General features: G+C 45.0%; 2 protein-coding genes across 2 annotated transcripts in view; one reads left to right on the plus strand and one right to left on the minus strand.

Moving 5' to 3' along the window:
- Nucleotides 1–1,746, plus strand: part of KCTD10 (potassium channel tetramerization domain containing 10) — a 41,535-nt gene extending 39,789 nt beyond the window's left edge. Inside the window, exon 7 of the mRNA XM_023733728.1 lies at nucleotides 1,593–1,746. Coding sequence (XP_023589496.1) covers nucleotides 1,593–1,607 — 15 coding nt within the window. The 3' untranslated portion in view covers nucleotides 1,608–1,746. The remainder of the gene's footprint in view (nucleotides 1–1,592) is intronic.
- Nucleotides 1,747–1,810: 64 nt separating this feature from the next.
- The window catches only part of MYO1H (myosin IH), a 54,780-nt gene continuing 40,521 nt past the window's right edge, over nucleotides 1,811–16,069 (minus strand). Inside the window, exons 14-25 of the mRNA XM_023733656.1 lie at nucleotides 15,172–15,285; nucleotides 14,004–14,080; nucleotides 12,355–12,423; nucleotides 10,933–11,017; nucleotides 10,062–10,221; nucleotides 8,518–8,601; nucleotides 7,170–7,263; nucleotides 6,897–6,952; nucleotides 5,942–6,077; nucleotides 5,306–5,376; nucleotides 5,058–5,155; nucleotides 1,811–3,044 (exon numbers count right to left, since the gene is read on the minus strand). Of these exons, the coding sequence (XP_023589424.1) occupies nucleotides 2,894–3,044; nucleotides 5,058–5,155; nucleotides 5,306–5,376; nucleotides 5,942–6,077; nucleotides 6,897–6,952; nucleotides 7,170–7,263; nucleotides 8,518–8,601; nucleotides 10,062–10,221; nucleotides 10,933–11,017; nucleotides 12,355–12,423; nucleotides 14,004–14,080; nucleotides 15,172–15,285 (1,195 nt within the window). The 3' untranslated portion in view covers nucleotides 1,811–2,893. The remainder of the gene's footprint in view (nucleotides 3,045–5,057; nucleotides 5,156–5,305; nucleotides 5,377–5,941; nucleotides 6,078–6,896; nucleotides 6,953–7,169; nucleotides 7,264–8,517; nucleotides 8,602–10,061; nucleotides 10,222–10,932; nucleotides 11,018–12,354; nucleotides 12,424–14,003; nucleotides 14,081–15,171; nucleotides 15,286–16,069) is intronic.

A 16,069-nucleotide genomic window follows, 5' to 3' on the forward strand; every position in this document is an offset into this window, starting at 1 on the left:
CTTGTCTGGCTTGGGCAGCCCCCACTGTAAACTCAGCCATCACCAGAGATCACACTTCTTGTCTTCACCTCTTATTCTTAAACAGTATAGAATGGCTGTCAGTTAACGGGTTGAAAAGAATGTGCAGATACCTTTGGGTCAGGTTAGTGGCCATGGTCATGTTTAAGGAATGTGAAAGGGCTGTGTGTGCAGGGCACAAGGGGCCCGTGCTGGAGCCAGCTGTCTGCACCATGCTGGCGTTGGACAGGCGCACTCGGTTACCTACCTCCCTGTCCCCTCTGTGCCTGGGAAGGAACAGAGTGAGCTGTGACTCATGGACGGTTGAAAGTAGACTAGGTACAGTAGTTACAAAGAGATGCGAATGTGTACAAGGTAGTGGATGTGTTTTGTCTGCTTATCAAGGAAAATGTTACCGTTTTATACCAAAGGTATTAATAGGGACAACCTTTTGACACCACGTATTTCAGAAAACGAGTTTATATTTCGAAATGGTTTTACAGCTTAGACTTTATACGCACTGCCCTACCCGTGATGGTTGTATGCCTTTATTTTGTCCTTTATTTTGTATCCAGCAGGAAGCCTGCAATAAAACTTCAAACCAATCATGTCTGAACCTAAAAGCTATGTAAAAACTATGTATTGGGTAAATATGCTTTTTAAACTGTTATGTGGGAAACTTTTATATAAGGCCATTTGGATCTTATTAAGTGTTAAGGAACGGGGCTTACAAAGTAACATTTCATAAATATTTTATACTGTTTGTTTAAACACCAACCCTGCTGTTTGGGTTGAACTTTTTTAGGACGTTAAAGTGAATGTCAGTTCTGATGTTTTCTGTAGGAATGGAAAAGCCATCATATAAATTCTGTTTTTTAAATGTTGGTGTGAAGAGTAAGTTTGTGTAACTGATTTGTTTTGTCTTCTGCGCCTTATGACCTAATGTTTCTGGCAGCTGTCTGCACCTTCAGTTTTCCTCCAGCTTTGCACCTGTGCCTCCCTGGGATATGATCAGGTTTCATAAGACATTCCGTGGCGAGTGATACCATTAGCCACATGTAGCCATGCACTAGCTGACAGCATTGGCGGGTCCAAGCAGAGATGCTTTCTTATGATATCACGAAGGACACAAATCAACACTGATTATTTAAGAACCATCCAAGTTAAAACAGTGCCCTAAAATTTGGTAAAAAGCAAGGTTTTATTACATTGTAAGAAAGAGCTTACAATTAAAAATAAAATTGGAACAGCGTTTAAGGTCAGGTGTAATCGCATTCCGTTTTCTTGAGTGAGTCACCTGGCTGTGGTGATGGGCAAGTGGCTGATGGCTGTGCAGGAAGCCTGCACCTGCTGTTCAGGACTGAAGTGTGAGCACCACTCTGCCCTCCTCCCCTCCCGAACGTGTGCTAGCCTAGGGCTTCACTGAAAGTTGCTGTAACACAGTCAAGTGTGTCACTAACCTTTCTGTCTCTTTGCTCTTGAATGCTGCAAGTTTTAAAAGTAGTCACTGTCGGTTGTACAATCATTTGTGGAAATATGTAAAATAAACGTTATATAAATGCTTCTGTTTAAACCTGTCTTCTGGGTCTTTTCAGAAATGCCCAGCATAATCCAGCCACTGACCTGAAGTGCAGTTTACGACACCGAGAGCAAGGTAGAGTGCCTGCTGTCTACCTTACCACCTCCAAGTTGCTGAGGGTGGAAAAGAGGAGTCAGTTTTCTGTAGTGTTTGAACTTAAACATTGCACAAAAGGAAGTCATGAAAATTCCGCCTGGCTCCTGAAAAAGCAGACAGGTGGTGTGAGGTACCTCTGATTTACTAAGAGGGCTAGGACTCACCATCTGGGACCTAAAGAATCCTTCAGAAACTTACCTAATGCCTTGACATTTCTAAGCTCCATTTATGTAAAGCAAAATGCAAAGTTTGCAGCTTTAGGAAATTTCATTCACTTACTCTCAGGTCATCCATAATATTTCCTTATGCCTCAGGGGCAGCTGGACCAAGGTAGAGAATCTGTTGCCCACAGTGTAAGGACATGTTGAAGTGCCCACTGGGTGTAGATTCTCTCGGCGAGGTTTAAAACTCAGGTTGGCTTCCTGAAGATGGCACTTTAATATAGTGCCACAGGGCAGTGGAGAAGCTGGGGTTAGGCTCGGGCCCACTCCTGGCTGAGAAGTGCAAGATGACACCCTCCGTTTCTTCAGATGTGATCCTCGTCCTAGAGCTGCTGGAACCTTCCCTTGGAGGTGTGGGTAAATGGATCAAAATCCGGCTTCCTGGGTACTTTTCTCAGTTGTAGCAGAAACGGTGATGGGAGAGGGTAGACGTCCTCCTTTATCAGGAACTCATCCGGACTGACACCTGGGGAGAGTCCAAGCTTAGGCTCAGGGCTGGTACCTCACTTGGAAGGAGGGAAGCAGTTACTTGTACCCCAGCTGTCAGCATCGTCAAGGTGGGTGTGGACAAGCCACTGGAGGCCAACCCCAGCACCCACGCCATAGCCACCTCCCATGAGACAAGTGAGATTTAGAAATGGGCCCACTGAGGCCTGTTTGTGTCTCAGCCTGCACTGATCAGGCAGGAAGACAGGCTCTGTGTGAGTCCAAGAAAGATGTTCAATTTTAAGACTGCATATAAATTGGAAAATCGCCTTGTATTTTACACTGGTGGGGCTTTGACGTGTCAAACTGAGACGTATTTAACTTCTGGTTCATTGACAAATAAGGACGGTAGGTAAAAGTTACTTTTCCTCCCCTTTCATTCAACGTTTAAATCTCTAGTATCAATTCCTTCCTGTTTTTCAGATGTAGAATCAGGAATAGAGGGAAAAATGAACTAGCTTTTGATTCCAGTCAATCTATGAAAGTGAAATAAGTAGAATTTTAATCCACATTCTTACCTCAAACCAATTAATTGCCTCCCTTCTCCCCCCATATAGTCACTTACCACTATTAACTGTCCGTTTTTATCTTTATAGATTTGTTCTTCTGGTCCAGTGTTGAAAACTATTGTACCTGCTTTTGCAGGACTAATATAAAACTGTAAACTTAAAAGATACAAAGTCATGAATTACTTACACAATCTGTTTTTTTCCTCAGCCTTTGGTCTGCAAAAGAAATTCACTTAGAAAGCTTTACTAGTTTTGAGATCCAATTCCTGTTTTATTGCAGAGTTGTGTTGCTTATTTGAGCTATCAAAAGAACACCACTTCCACAACTAGGAAACTTAACCACATGTTTCTGCAGTTACTCTCACATCAGCTTAGCTCTTTCAGTTCTTCCAGGGGCCAGCTTGATGTCTGAAGAGGTACCTACACACCTTTATGCTGATACTCTTACAGTGAGTGGCTGAGTATTCTCAGGTATAGCAAACAGAAGTAACACTTCAGTGTACAGGCAGTTCCCAGGTTACAAACGAGATCTGTTCTTAATTGTGTCTTTAAGTGGAAATTATAGGTAAGTAGGAACATGTACATATGATTCTTATTTAGCCTTACTTTAGTGCAAGAATGGAGCCCTAGTGGCCCAGTGGTTAAAAGCTCGGCTGCAACCAAAAAGGTTGACATTTTGAATCCACCAGCCACTCCTTGGAGACCCTGTTGGGCAGTTCTCCTCTATCCTGTAGGATCACCATGAGTTGAAATCGACTTGACGGCAGTGGGTTTTAGTGCAAGAAAAGGCTGAAGCCTTTGCAGTGATTTAAAAGCAGCACGTGCAGCAAGTGAAAGTGATTGTGATGACGAATTTGTTGTGAGTAGGGGTTGGTTCATTCGTTTCAGAATTTGTTGTGAGTAGGGGTTGGTTCATTCGTTTCAGAATTTGTTGTGAGTAGGGGTTGGTTCATTCATTTCAGAATGAGGGCAAATTTACATAACGTTAAAGGACAAGTACATTCATAACCCAGGGACTGCCTGTACTCAACAGTTTCCCCTATTCCATGTAAGAATTTGCCCACTAGGTTGTAGAAACTTGAAACCTGATAGGAGCAGCTAAACTCTGAGGAGAAAGAAACTTGACTCCCTGGAAGCACCCTGCCGTCACAGGAGCTCTGGAGCAGAGAGCTGCAGCCACTGCGCACGATTCAGGTACCAGAGCCAAGCATGGGCCTTAGGAACCCAGGCACTGCCACTGCCTAGCTGTGTGACATTGAGCATGCTGGTTAACCTCGCACTCCATGTTCCTCACCCGTGAAAGTGAGAAGGTGGCACCTACTTCAGAATTGAATTAAAGAGCCCAGGTGGCACAGTGATTAAGCGCTCTGCTGCTAACTGAAAGCTTGGCAGTTTGAACCCACCATCCGCTCTGTGGGAGAAAGGTGGCAGTCTGCTTCTGGTATGGGGCATTTCTACTCTGTCCTGTAGGGTTGCTACAAGTCAGAATCAACTCAACAACGAGTTTGGTTTTTTACATGCTAGGTGTTTTTCTTTTAGGTCGTAATCACCTGTAAGTGGCCTGTGAAGCTGAGGCCCACTGTGCTCAAGCATCTGTCACTTGCTGTGACTCAGAGGCCTACCTTTCACTTGGCCACAGCTTCCCTTACGAACATAAGCCGCTCCTTTGAAAACTATGGTAAGACTACTATTTCCTTAGGTCAGTGAGTGATCATTGACGTTCTTCATTTCTCTGGTGCCCAAGATCAAAGGGAATGAGGAAGAAAACGAGTTCTTTACCAGAGAGGCCAAGGGGAGGCTTCTCCCCCACACTTAGCTGGTTGACCACCAGTTGTTGGCAAGTTGATTCCAACTCAATGGTGACCCTACGTGTTTCAGAGTAGAACTGCACTCCATAGGGTTTTCTGTGGTTGTGACCTTTTGGGAGCAGATTGCCAGGACTGTCTTCCGAGCTGCCTCTGGGTGGTTCTGAATCGCCTGTCTTTTGGTTCGTAGCCCAGTGCTCAACCACGTGTGCCACTCACTGACTCCTGCTGCTAGACAGTGCTTGCTTATTTTGGAGAGGAAAGGAGAAGATATGGGTAACAGGATCAACATTTGTACCTTTCTTGTTCTGTTAAACATTTTAACATTGACTTACTACCTGAGCAAAAAGATGAAACCACCTACCTTCCTTGAACAACATTTACAACGTTCTCTCTCTTAACCAGCATGGCAAGTTTAGTAACCACTTCGAATATGTGTTCACACTGTAAGATGGCATCCCCCTGAAGTGAAGAGGAAAGGACATTGTGGTTTCAGTATTAGCAGTTTAAAAGAAAAATACTTTCAAATATTGGAGTTTTGTGGTTGTTAACAGTTAGCTAGGGTAGTGTTTCCCTCTGTTAGCAGAGACTGGTGGCAGTCAAGTCACTTACCTTTTGCCTGTAGTCCTCTGGTGAAATATGAATGACAAATACCCCATCACTCAGATTGCTGGTAGAGACACCTTAAGACAGATCCACAGTTAGGGGCCCAGAACTGGAAGACTTGGCATAAATACAGAAGAAGAAGAGACACACCTAGGGGCTCCTCAACCCCATGCCATTTTCCTCCTAGCTGGGCCTAGCAGGATGAAGGGCATAGTCCAGAAATCGGTCTCCTATTCTATTGGAAAGGTCTGTGGTTGAACAGGTCATTGTAGAAGGTGACTAATGTCCAGCCTGGATATCTGAGTGAAGGGGGTGCCATTGATCATATGCCAGGATAAGAGGCCCAGGAGCCAGAGCCTTAGGGCCATCCTACACTTGTGTCTCCATTTGAGGGTTTCATTACCAGTGTCTAGTAGCTAAGTTGGAGACCCTGGTGGCGTAGTAGTTAAGTGCATCGGCAGCTAACCAAAAGTTCAGCAGTTCAGATCCACCAGGCACTCCTTGAAAACTATGGGGCAGTTCTCTGTCCTATAGGTCACTATGAGTCGGAATCGACTTGACAGCAATGGGTTTGTTTTTTCTTTCTTAGTAGCGAAGTCAGCTAGCTCAGTGAGTTGTCTAAGGCTGCCGTGCACTTCTTACCTTTGAGTGCCGAGTACTCTATTTTCTGCTTAATTTTGGCCAGTTCCACCACATAAGCTGCTTTCAGAGTAAGAATGAGTTGCCGCTGCCGTGCCTTGAAGCCTTTCCTGTCGTATTTAATGACCGGGACACCATACTGTAAGGAGTACCATCACCAAGAGGGGAAGGTTACTTGTTAGGGGTGGAATCCTGAGGTGCCTAACAGTTACTCAAACTCCGGCCAAGTTACTTCACACATTCAGAGAAGCCCAACAAAACAGATTTTTCCTGTACCCTGGCTCTGTGTGAGAGCCTCTGATTCCCAGCTCTGCCTCACAGCATTGCCCTCCAAGAAGTCAAGGCTCTGGGCACCACCTGCGTCACGGCTCTGCTCCGAGAGAACAAGGGAGATGGAAACACACTGTGGACATTAAAACTCTATAAAGACCACAAGCCCTCACAGCCGGAAGGGATTTCCAGTCCCCATCATACAGGAGCACACAGTAACGGCAAACGCTTACCTACTGCTACATGCCAGGCAGCGAAGGCCTTCACACCCATTGCCTACTCATCCTCTCAGTAACCCCGTTATCCACGCTCACAGACGAGTGGACACACTGAGAGCTGACGGGACCTGCCAGACCTCACGGCTACAAAGTTATAAAGGCAGCGCCTGCATCCAGGCCCTTGCGATACTGTCTTTCACAACTAAGGAATGTTTGAGTTCACAGCTACATTCCACTCTAGTTTCATAGGAAACCGAACCAAGACAGCTTCTAGAGGACCATCAGGCATGTACTAGTCATCTATTCCCCATAATCTTACCTAATACCCCAAGCACCACAGCTGAGAACCCTGGCCCAACCAGCTGCAGCCCTGCCTTTGAAATAATGCTTCCAGACACTGTGTAGAAAACAGACTCTGGTATCAGACTTAACAACAGAATCTTGTTCAGGGCTGAGGACAGACATCTTACCTGGATTTTCTCATTGCTAATTAGTTGAAGTACTTTGGGATTAATGTCTTCTTCATCTAAAGAGGAAACCAAAACACAGTGTGAGTCATCAGTAAATACATCCCTGTGGTAAAGTTACTCTGGTATCTCTGGTCTTCTGGTTTTGCTGCCTCTCTCTGTGACCAAGATCTCAACTAGGAAATAGCTGTCAGGAAATGCTGCAGAGCTGAGCGTCCTCTGATGGCCTCTCTCCGAATAGAGAAGGTGAGCACACAGATGGGAAAATGGACTTACCTAGCCGGCTGTTGGCAAAGGGTTGATTTAAACTTTCCACATAGCCGTCTTTCTTTCCCCTGAATATGTCACTTGTAACCACCTTTTGCTGCATCTGGTAATATACAATCGAAAGCACAAAAATGGTAGCCAGGGACTCTTTGGGACAGTAGGCTTTACATACATATCTTGTTTATTTCCCTGGATAAATTGGTAGGAGCCTTGTTATCCTTCTGCATTGTAGAAGTCGGAACATATTCCTGACTTTGGCAAAACGCCCTAAAAACTACACTGGTAGGGAACTGGGGTTGACACTTCTGCTTGTCCCCTTACTTGCACTGACTTCCTGAAAGTGGAATGTTCGGAACCAGTTCAGTCATGGCTAATGAAGCAAAACTGGGAAAGACCCAAATTTTTAAAATCTGGGTGATCCAGAACCATAACAGGAAAAATTATGGGTTGAAGTCCTGGAATGGGAGAGTTAGAAGAGGCATAATGAGCCCTTTCAGAAGCCTGATGCATGAGATTGGATTTTTGCCAGGACTGAGGAGAGCCACACACACAAAGTGGTGTGGTCAGCCATCATCTTTGAGCCGGTCACTGCTATTTCTAACTCTGTGCAGAATCCAACGGGCAAGAGATTTGGTTGCTATGCAACATGTATGCTGCCCTTGTTTTCTAAGAGGGAGATTACATTTCCCGTTCTGGTTCACCCGAATTTTTAAAATTTGGGTTTGTTCTGGTGTTGCTTCCTCAGCCATGATTGAACTGGGAAGAACCAGTTCAAAGCCCTGGTTCAGAATTTCAGAGAGCAGTTTCTTATTTTTAGATCTGAGTTTAGTAAGCCTACAGCCTATGGGCCAAATCCAGCCTACCACCTGTTTTTGTAAATAATGTTTTGTCGGGACATATCTCTGCCCATTCATTTACACACTGTCTGGGGCTGCTTTCGCGCCACAACGGCTGAGGTGAGTAGTGGCAACAGACTGTGTGGCCCACAAACCCTAAAATACTTACTCTCTGGCATCTTACAGAAAATGTTCACTGGCCTGCAACTAATCATAAAGCCAGACCTCCAGCAGGGAAGGAGTCTTGCACAGTTAACAGTGCAGGAGCCATCTGGAGTATATTCACACGGCAGCTGTAAGAGTGATGCTGATTATAACAATAGCTGACATATTATTGAAGGCTCTGTGCTAAGAGATCACATGCATTTAATCCTCAGTATGCCTACAAAGTTCAGAACTAGTCGGACCCTTATCGTAGAGGTGATGTGGTCATGAGGACTGCTGATGCTTATAGTCTGGCTGTAGGACCAGCACTAACCCCTCCACCATCCTGCCACCCCGTAGACACACCAAGTCTCTACCTGGGCTATTCTCCCAGCTGGGAGCCCACGGCAGTACTTCTGAACCAGGTTTCTTGTGCACATTTTCCTGAGTAGATTCGATGCCTGCACAGAGAACACATATCTTTTCCACCTGCCTCACTCACACCATGTCTCGGGTCATGACCAACCCAAACAGGCTTTTAAAGCACAGTTCCATTCAGTTTGGTTTAAGGTACAGTCTTAATAAAGCAAGCAGCAAGCCTTCCAATGTTGCTCTAAGTCTTTGCTATTGCCAAAGCAGAGGTTCTCAAGCTTAAATGTCTTTGAGTCCCCGGGGAAGCCGGCTAAAATGACTGATTCCTAGAGATTTTGATTCAGTGAGTCTGGGGTGGAGCCCAGGAATCTGCATTGATAGGTAGCACCCATCTCATGTTTCAAACACATAATCCTCGGACCATCTTTGAGAAACACTGTTCTAGGCAACAGTCACTTAATCTATCTGGAAAGCTACATCAAGGATATTGTTGTTAGCTGTCATCGAGTCAGCCCCCCAACTCATGGTGACACAATAAACACAACGGAACTAAATGTTGACTAGTCCTGCGCCATTGCCATAGTGTGTTACGGATCAGACTGTTGTGATTCGTGGGGTTTTCACTGCCTGATTTTTTAGAAGTAGCTCACCAGGCCTTATCTTCCTCAGTCTTAGTCTGAAAGTTCTCCTGAAACCTATTCAGCATCATAGCAACACACAGGCCTCCACTGACAGACAGACGTTGGTTGTGCATGATGAGGGGCATTGGCTGGGCATCAAACCCAGGTCTCCCACACGGAAGGCGAGAATTCTACCACTGAACCGCCACTGCCCCCACGTCATGGATAGAAACCATCTAAAAAGTGCTCTGTCTGAACAGACATCTATTGGCTTTATAATTCTAATATGGTGTCATGGATTGAATTGTGTCCCCCAGAAATAGCTGTCAACTTGGCTGGGTCATGATTCCCACTATTGTATAATTGTGTTCCATTTTGTAATCTGATGTGATTTCCTTATGTGTTATAAATTCAGTCACTACGATGTAATAAGATGGATTAGTGGCAGTTAGGCTGATGAGGTCTACAAGATTAGGTAGCGTCTTAAGCCAATCTCTTTTGAGATATAAAAGAAGCGAGCAGAGACACATGGGAGCCTCATACCACCAAGAAAGTGCTGGGAGCAGAGCGCATCCTTTGGACCTGAGGTTCCTGCAGTGAGATGCTCCCAGACCAAAGGAAGACTGATGCATCACAAGGACCTTCTTCCAGGAGATGATGCCCTGAATTTGGATTTGTAGCCTACTGGACTGTGAGAGAATAAATTTCTCTGTTAAAGCTACCACTTGTGGTATTTCTTTTAGAGCAGCATTAGATAACTAAGACATATGGGTAGTGTCAATTCTGAGGAGTTAACGTTTCTTATGCAACAAAGTACTTTGCTAAGTCAGCCCTTTCAAGCCAAGGGAGGCAGCAGAGATGAACACCAAAGTTAAGCTCCATCAGTGCCCGCATCACTTGCAACATCAGAATCCCACTGCAGTCCTTACATTTTCCAGGATGCCAGGGGGCCTCAGCCAGCCCTTGTCCAAGACATTCTTTGGAACGTGATACCGAAGATTCAAGATGTAATTCTTCCGCACAAACACTACAAACTCCTCATTAGCAGGAGAAAGGGGTTTGTTGCGATTGATGAATCCCTTTATGAACCTAAACAGGAACGTGCTGTGTTAGTTTTCTGGCCCATTTCTTCACTAGGACTTGTATTCTTTCCCCATGTGTTTGATTCAGAGGACAAAATGGTAGAGATTATCGAGATGGCCAGAAGCCAGTGCTGCAGCCCACAGGCTAAATCTGCCCTAAAGATATGCTATATTTCACCCACACCATTTTTTTAAAAACTTGAATTAGTTGCAAAAAAAAACTACTAAAAAAAAAAAAAAATTGGGAGATACCACATGAAAGCCAGACTGCCAGATTTCCTTGCAAAAGAAAAATCTGGCAATACTGACCTGGCATTTCTCCATGGCTGTAGTCACTGGAGCAGAGTAGTTACTGCCCCCTTGGAGGTGGACTCAGCTTTCCAGTTTGCCACAGTCCCCATCATTCCCTATTGCCTTGTCCCTGTTCATAGGACTCACTCACTGTACCCACCTGGCATTGGAAGGTATTTGACTTTGTGACTTCTGAGCTGGGTTAAGAGAAACTATAAATGTAAAGAGTTGTGATCACCATCAAATTAGGGATCTTAGAGCAAGGAGACGGAACCGAATTCCTAAGGGTTGATATGTTCTAGAGGGAAAATTTCCTTTCTGTACAAATCCGAAAAGCACAGAAAGGCTCAGCCACATCCATGACCACCCTTTCTGCAGTGCACCAACAGTTAGTGACCGCTCCTCCCTGTTGCACCTGTGAACTTACTTTCTTATAATCTGCACAGCCCACTTTCTCCTTTTGGCCTCCTTCCGAGCCAAGGCTCCACGCCAGTGGGCTTCCAGTTTGATGGCTGAAAGAGTGCACTGCTGGCATTAGAAGGTCAGCATAATCATATTTAAATACAGAAGGCTTTTTCAGAGTTATTCATTCACCCAGCAGACATCGGGATGCCCACCACGGCACTCTGCTAGCCCCAGCGATGGAAAGTCGGCTCACTGGCCTGGGTTCTTCCCTGGGGCACTCACACAGCTGACTGAGCCAGGAGACAAGCACAGAGGGAGCCCCGAAACTATGCCAAGGGTCAGAGTCTCCCAAGGCAGTTGTCAGGGACAGGAGTGGTTACTTGTGATGGTTTAGGGTCTCACCAATGTTTTCTTTACCTTGATTTAGTCATCTACATTTAAAAATTGGGATACATAAACAAACGGGGACACATTAAAGATTTCTGGCTTATCTCCCAGTTTTTAAGTGTTGGCGCTTATTCAGATATTTAAAATGCTTTCCTTTTCTTTGTTGTAGCAGCAGTGTTTATAGTACAAAAACAAACAAACAAACCTAGAAACAATGCAAATGTCTATCAACAAGAACTGTGGTATATCCATACTGTGCAGGGATCAGCAACTACTTACTGCCTAAGGGCCGGCAGCCTGTTTATGGAAATAAAGTTTTATTGGAACGCAGCCATGCTCATTCGTTGACTTTTGTCGAAGGCTATGTTCCACAATGGCTGAGTTGAGTAGTTGGGACAGACCATATGACTCAAAAGCCTAAAATACTTACTGTCTGGCCTTTGAAGAAAAAATTTGCTGACCTCTGATGTAGTGGAATACTATATTATGGAACTATGAAAATGAATAACTAAATTGACACATCTACTGGCTGAATTTCAAAAACAATTTAGAGTACAGAATGTCATCAAAAATACAAATAGTCTAATTTTATTTTCATTAAGTTCAAAACATGCCAAACTATAACTATATATTGTTTAGTGATACATCCATAGGTGGTAAAACTATAAAGAAAAGCAAGAGAATGATAAATGCAAAATTCAGGGGGGTGGTCACTTCTAAGAAGTGGGGGGGGACATGGGAACATGATTGGGAGGGACACAGGAGAGCCTTTAGGGGTTCTTGTAGTGTTTGTAAAATTAAAAAAAAAATTTTAAAACACGCATATGCTGTGGGTGAAAACATGTCCATGGAACAAATATAATCTCCAGTCAATAGAGTAGAAATGGAAAGAGGCCCCAGAACTGAACCTGGGGCAGCCCCACCCCGAGCTGAGCTCACGTGGGCAGGCAGGAGGAGAGAATGCACAGAGGAGCCCGTGACACAGGGCCAAGGGCAGGAGAGCAAAACTGCTGATTGTGGCCCATTGCAAACAGGCAGCTTTCTGTTTCAGTCCTACCTGCTTGTCTTTTTTTCAGGTATGCTCTTCTTTCCAGGCAGCCTTTGTATGTGGCTTGGATTCTCCCAACTTAAGATAAAACAAAGGTTTTAGTGAAAGGGCCTTCGTTTGGGCTTCTTTGTAGTGCCACCCTCCTCCCCCAACCCCCCGCCAGAAGGGCGATGTCAGAACTGGCCTCAGAGGGATGTGTGGGGACAACATAGGAAGTGATCAGCTCCGCAGACAGGAGAGCAGGCAGGTTAAAGCAAGCCTGGCCCGGAAGCTGCCCTGGAACTGCAGAGTTTACTTCCTCCCTTCCTCGTTTATTCCCCCAAGGAAAGGAGCAGACAGGGGTAAGAGCACCATCCCAAAGGCAGGCCTTACAGGCACCTTTTACAGATGGCCAGGAAGCTTAGACAGGGGACGACACTTCCTCAGCTGGAGGCAACCAGCTACTAAAGAGGCGACTGAACCCAGGGCTGAGTGACCACAAGACACCCACTTGCCCCTCAGCATCTCTATCCCCCACCAACCCCCTCCACATAATTAATGACTGAGGTCCTACAAGGAGCTGGTTCAAAATGCTGACTCAGGCTCACCCCAGGCTGGCACTTGGAGTCAGCACCTGCCCATTAACCAGACCCCCGTGATCGGTACACTGCTGTAGGAGTCAAACAATGAGACAGCGCAGTCGCTACAAGCCCAGGTTCAAATCCCAGCTCTGCTGCTTACTAGCTGTGTAGCCTTCCACAAGTTACTGAACATCTCTGTGCCTCAGTTTTCCTGAACGAAAAATGGAGATGATAATACCCACTCTGTAGGTTTGTGCTGAAGATAAAGTGAGCTCATGAATGTATAAGACTTAGAATGTGCCTGGTATATAGTTGTTGTGTGTCCTTGAGTCAGTTCAGTTCCAACTCAGCAACCCTATAGGACAGAGTAGGACTGCCCCCATAGGGTTTTCTGGGCTGTAATCTTTACAGGAGCAAGTTTCCACATTTTTTCTCCCGCAGAGCTGCTGGTGGGTTCAAATTGCTGACTTCAGTTAGCAACCAAGCACTTAAACCTTTTGCCACCAGGGCTCCTTGGCACATAATAAACACTCATTATTTGGGCATAGTCTTAACAGACCAGTTTAGATTTCCAAGGCAAACTCCCCACTCCCCGAGTAGTTTTGGATTTTTTATTTTTGTATTTTCCCCTCGTCTGACTTTTCATTTACTATTCATAACAGACACCCTGGCTGCAGGGGTCAGCCAGGGTCAGATGCTTATAAAGTTTGTAAAACCTTAAGGAGGGTGGACTCTAGTGGTTTTAGCTCCACATGTGGCAAAACAAAGTCTGATCCAAAACAGAACTGAGGTGGCACCACCATGTTTAAGGTTCCATTCACCTCCATGACCACCCTCCAAACATTCTAGACAGAGCTTCACGTGTACCTTGTCATAATCCCATAACTCGTTCCTAGTTTCCAAAGCAAATACCTCTCCTAGGTATATACCCAAAAAACTTGAAAGCAGGGATTCAAACAGATACTTATACACTGGTATTCACTGTGCATTGCAAAATGAATGCTTCCAACACTATATCAGACACCTGTGTTTAAGACTTATCCCCAAATCAAATGCGTTGACTTCACTTTTATTGAAATCAGGGCAGAAAAATCATACCTAATTGATGTTTGCTAAATTCAAAGGCATCTTCAGTAGCAAACAGAGTTCTGGGGAAACGAATAAATATTTTGGTTCTAGGAATGGGGAAAAAAAAAAAGAATTATCTTAATTATTAATTGGTCAGTTACCATTCTAACCTGAAGTTGCTTCACGTTATGCCCCAGGGCTTTCAAAAGTAAAAACAGAGGATATGGGTTTAAGTTTAAAAGAAGATTCCATCAACCAACCAAGATAAACTATAAATATTGATCACACATTGCCTGACCCACCCACATCCTTGCCTGTGAGTAAAACTTCCTAGGGCAGCCACTAGAGGGCAGTGGTGTGTCCTGCCACATGACCCTACTTTCCCAGCCCAAGGTTAACGGATCAGGGATGGATACCACCTCTCACCTCCGTGACCAGCCTCCCTCAGGGTGTACTGATCCCGAATCCCCTCAGAGATTTGGATCAGAAAAGTAACATTATTGGAGCAGGCTGAGAACAAGAGCCTAAGGATGGAGAAGGGCCAGGTGGCCACAGTAGGCTGTGTACAAGTGGGAGATAGGTAAATGCAGTTGGCTGGGAAAGCCAATTGGTATTGAGAATTAAAAGCAGATGTCCCTGAAGCTGGGAATCTTGGCAGCCTGGGGATGGATCCTCTTGCTTGGGCTCTGTTTCTTGCAACTAAATTAGCCCTGACCAAAATAACAACTAAAATCACGCTGATTCACCCCACCCCCCGAGTTCTCCCACAAAACTCCCAATGTGTATGGAAGTTCTGTTTACAGACAACTACAGCTGTATAGTAAGTAATGATACCCAGAGTCGTAGAACACCATTCTCTGGGATGCTAAAGATGCTTTCACAACTGATAGGTTCCACTATCACCTGCGGGAGTTATGTCTGCATTTGAACAAGGAAAGAATCAAGGCGCACAGAACTGAGGTGGTCCAGCAAAGAGGCTCCTCCCAGCTGCCAAGTCAGGCTTAGAACACAGGGCTCTTTTGTAACTTAACCTCTGATTACGGCAGCGCTTGAATTGAGTGGATGAAGTATCTGCTTGTAAATCTACATAAAGCCCTGAAAAAACCGAGCTCTCCAGGCTCTAACTGGATGTGGATCAATGCGTGAAACATTTTGATGGCAAGAGAAGAGACTGTCTGGCCATTTCCTGGCCACTTACTTCCCTAACTTGTACTCTTCGGGTTTGTAGCCAATGTACTTGATCAGCCGTTGTACGCCCTCTGCTGGAGGCCCATGCCAGTGCGGCCAGGTGTCCGGGCACAAGGACTTGTATCTGGAGGGAGAAGAGAGGGGCGTGGAGAAAGCTGTAGTACCTTCCCCCCAGGCCATGTTAGGTCTCAGGCTAGTGTAGCAGTCTCATCGCACCTGCTCCCAACTTCCTTGAATTCAGCAATATACATGTGGCAAGAAAAAAGAGGGAAACAGTTTCAGTAGAGTGGGAGATTTAGCCTGCCTTCCTAAAATGACCACATCAGATGCTCAACCTAAGAAACAGCAATCTAGTCCAGCACAGAAAGAAGAAAACATGCCGTGCTTGATAGTGATGGGAGTTTTCAAGAGTAATTTTGGCCCCAATGCTGACATATGAACCTAGTTTCAGCATTAAATGTAACTCCCTTCAAATAATGCAGTTGCTGTAAATGTAACTGGAGTCTCTGGGTATGCAAACAGTTAAGCACTTGGCTACTAACAGAAAGGTTGGTGGTTCAAATCCACCCAGAGGTGACTCAGAAGAAAAGCCTGGCAATCTACTTCCAAATGATCACAGCCATTGAAAACCCTGTGGAGCAGTTCTGTTCTTGACACACATGGAGTTGTCATGAGTTGGAATCGACTCTACAGCAACTGTTTATTTTTTTAATAAAGGTAACCATAATGTCTATAATATAACAAAGTAAGTGAACGCAGAATTCAAAAGTGCCCATGGACCAAGGCTAGAAGTAATACAGCTGCAGCAGTTGGGTTGGAATCAGACTGCCTGGATTCGAAGCCAGCTCAGTAGCTGGACAAGTCACTTCCTCTCCTCACCTTAAAAAAAAAAGGAAAAACCTATTGCC

The sequence above is a fragment of the Trichechus manatus genome, unplaced genomic scaffold (assembly GCF_000243295.1).
Source record: "Trichechus manatus latirostris isolate Lorelei unplaced genomic scaffold, TriManLat1.0 scaffold00061, whole genome shotgun sequence".
NCBI classification, from domain to species: domain Eukaryota; kingdom Metazoa; phylum Chordata; class Mammalia; order Sirenia; family Trichechidae; genus Trichechus; species Trichechus manatus.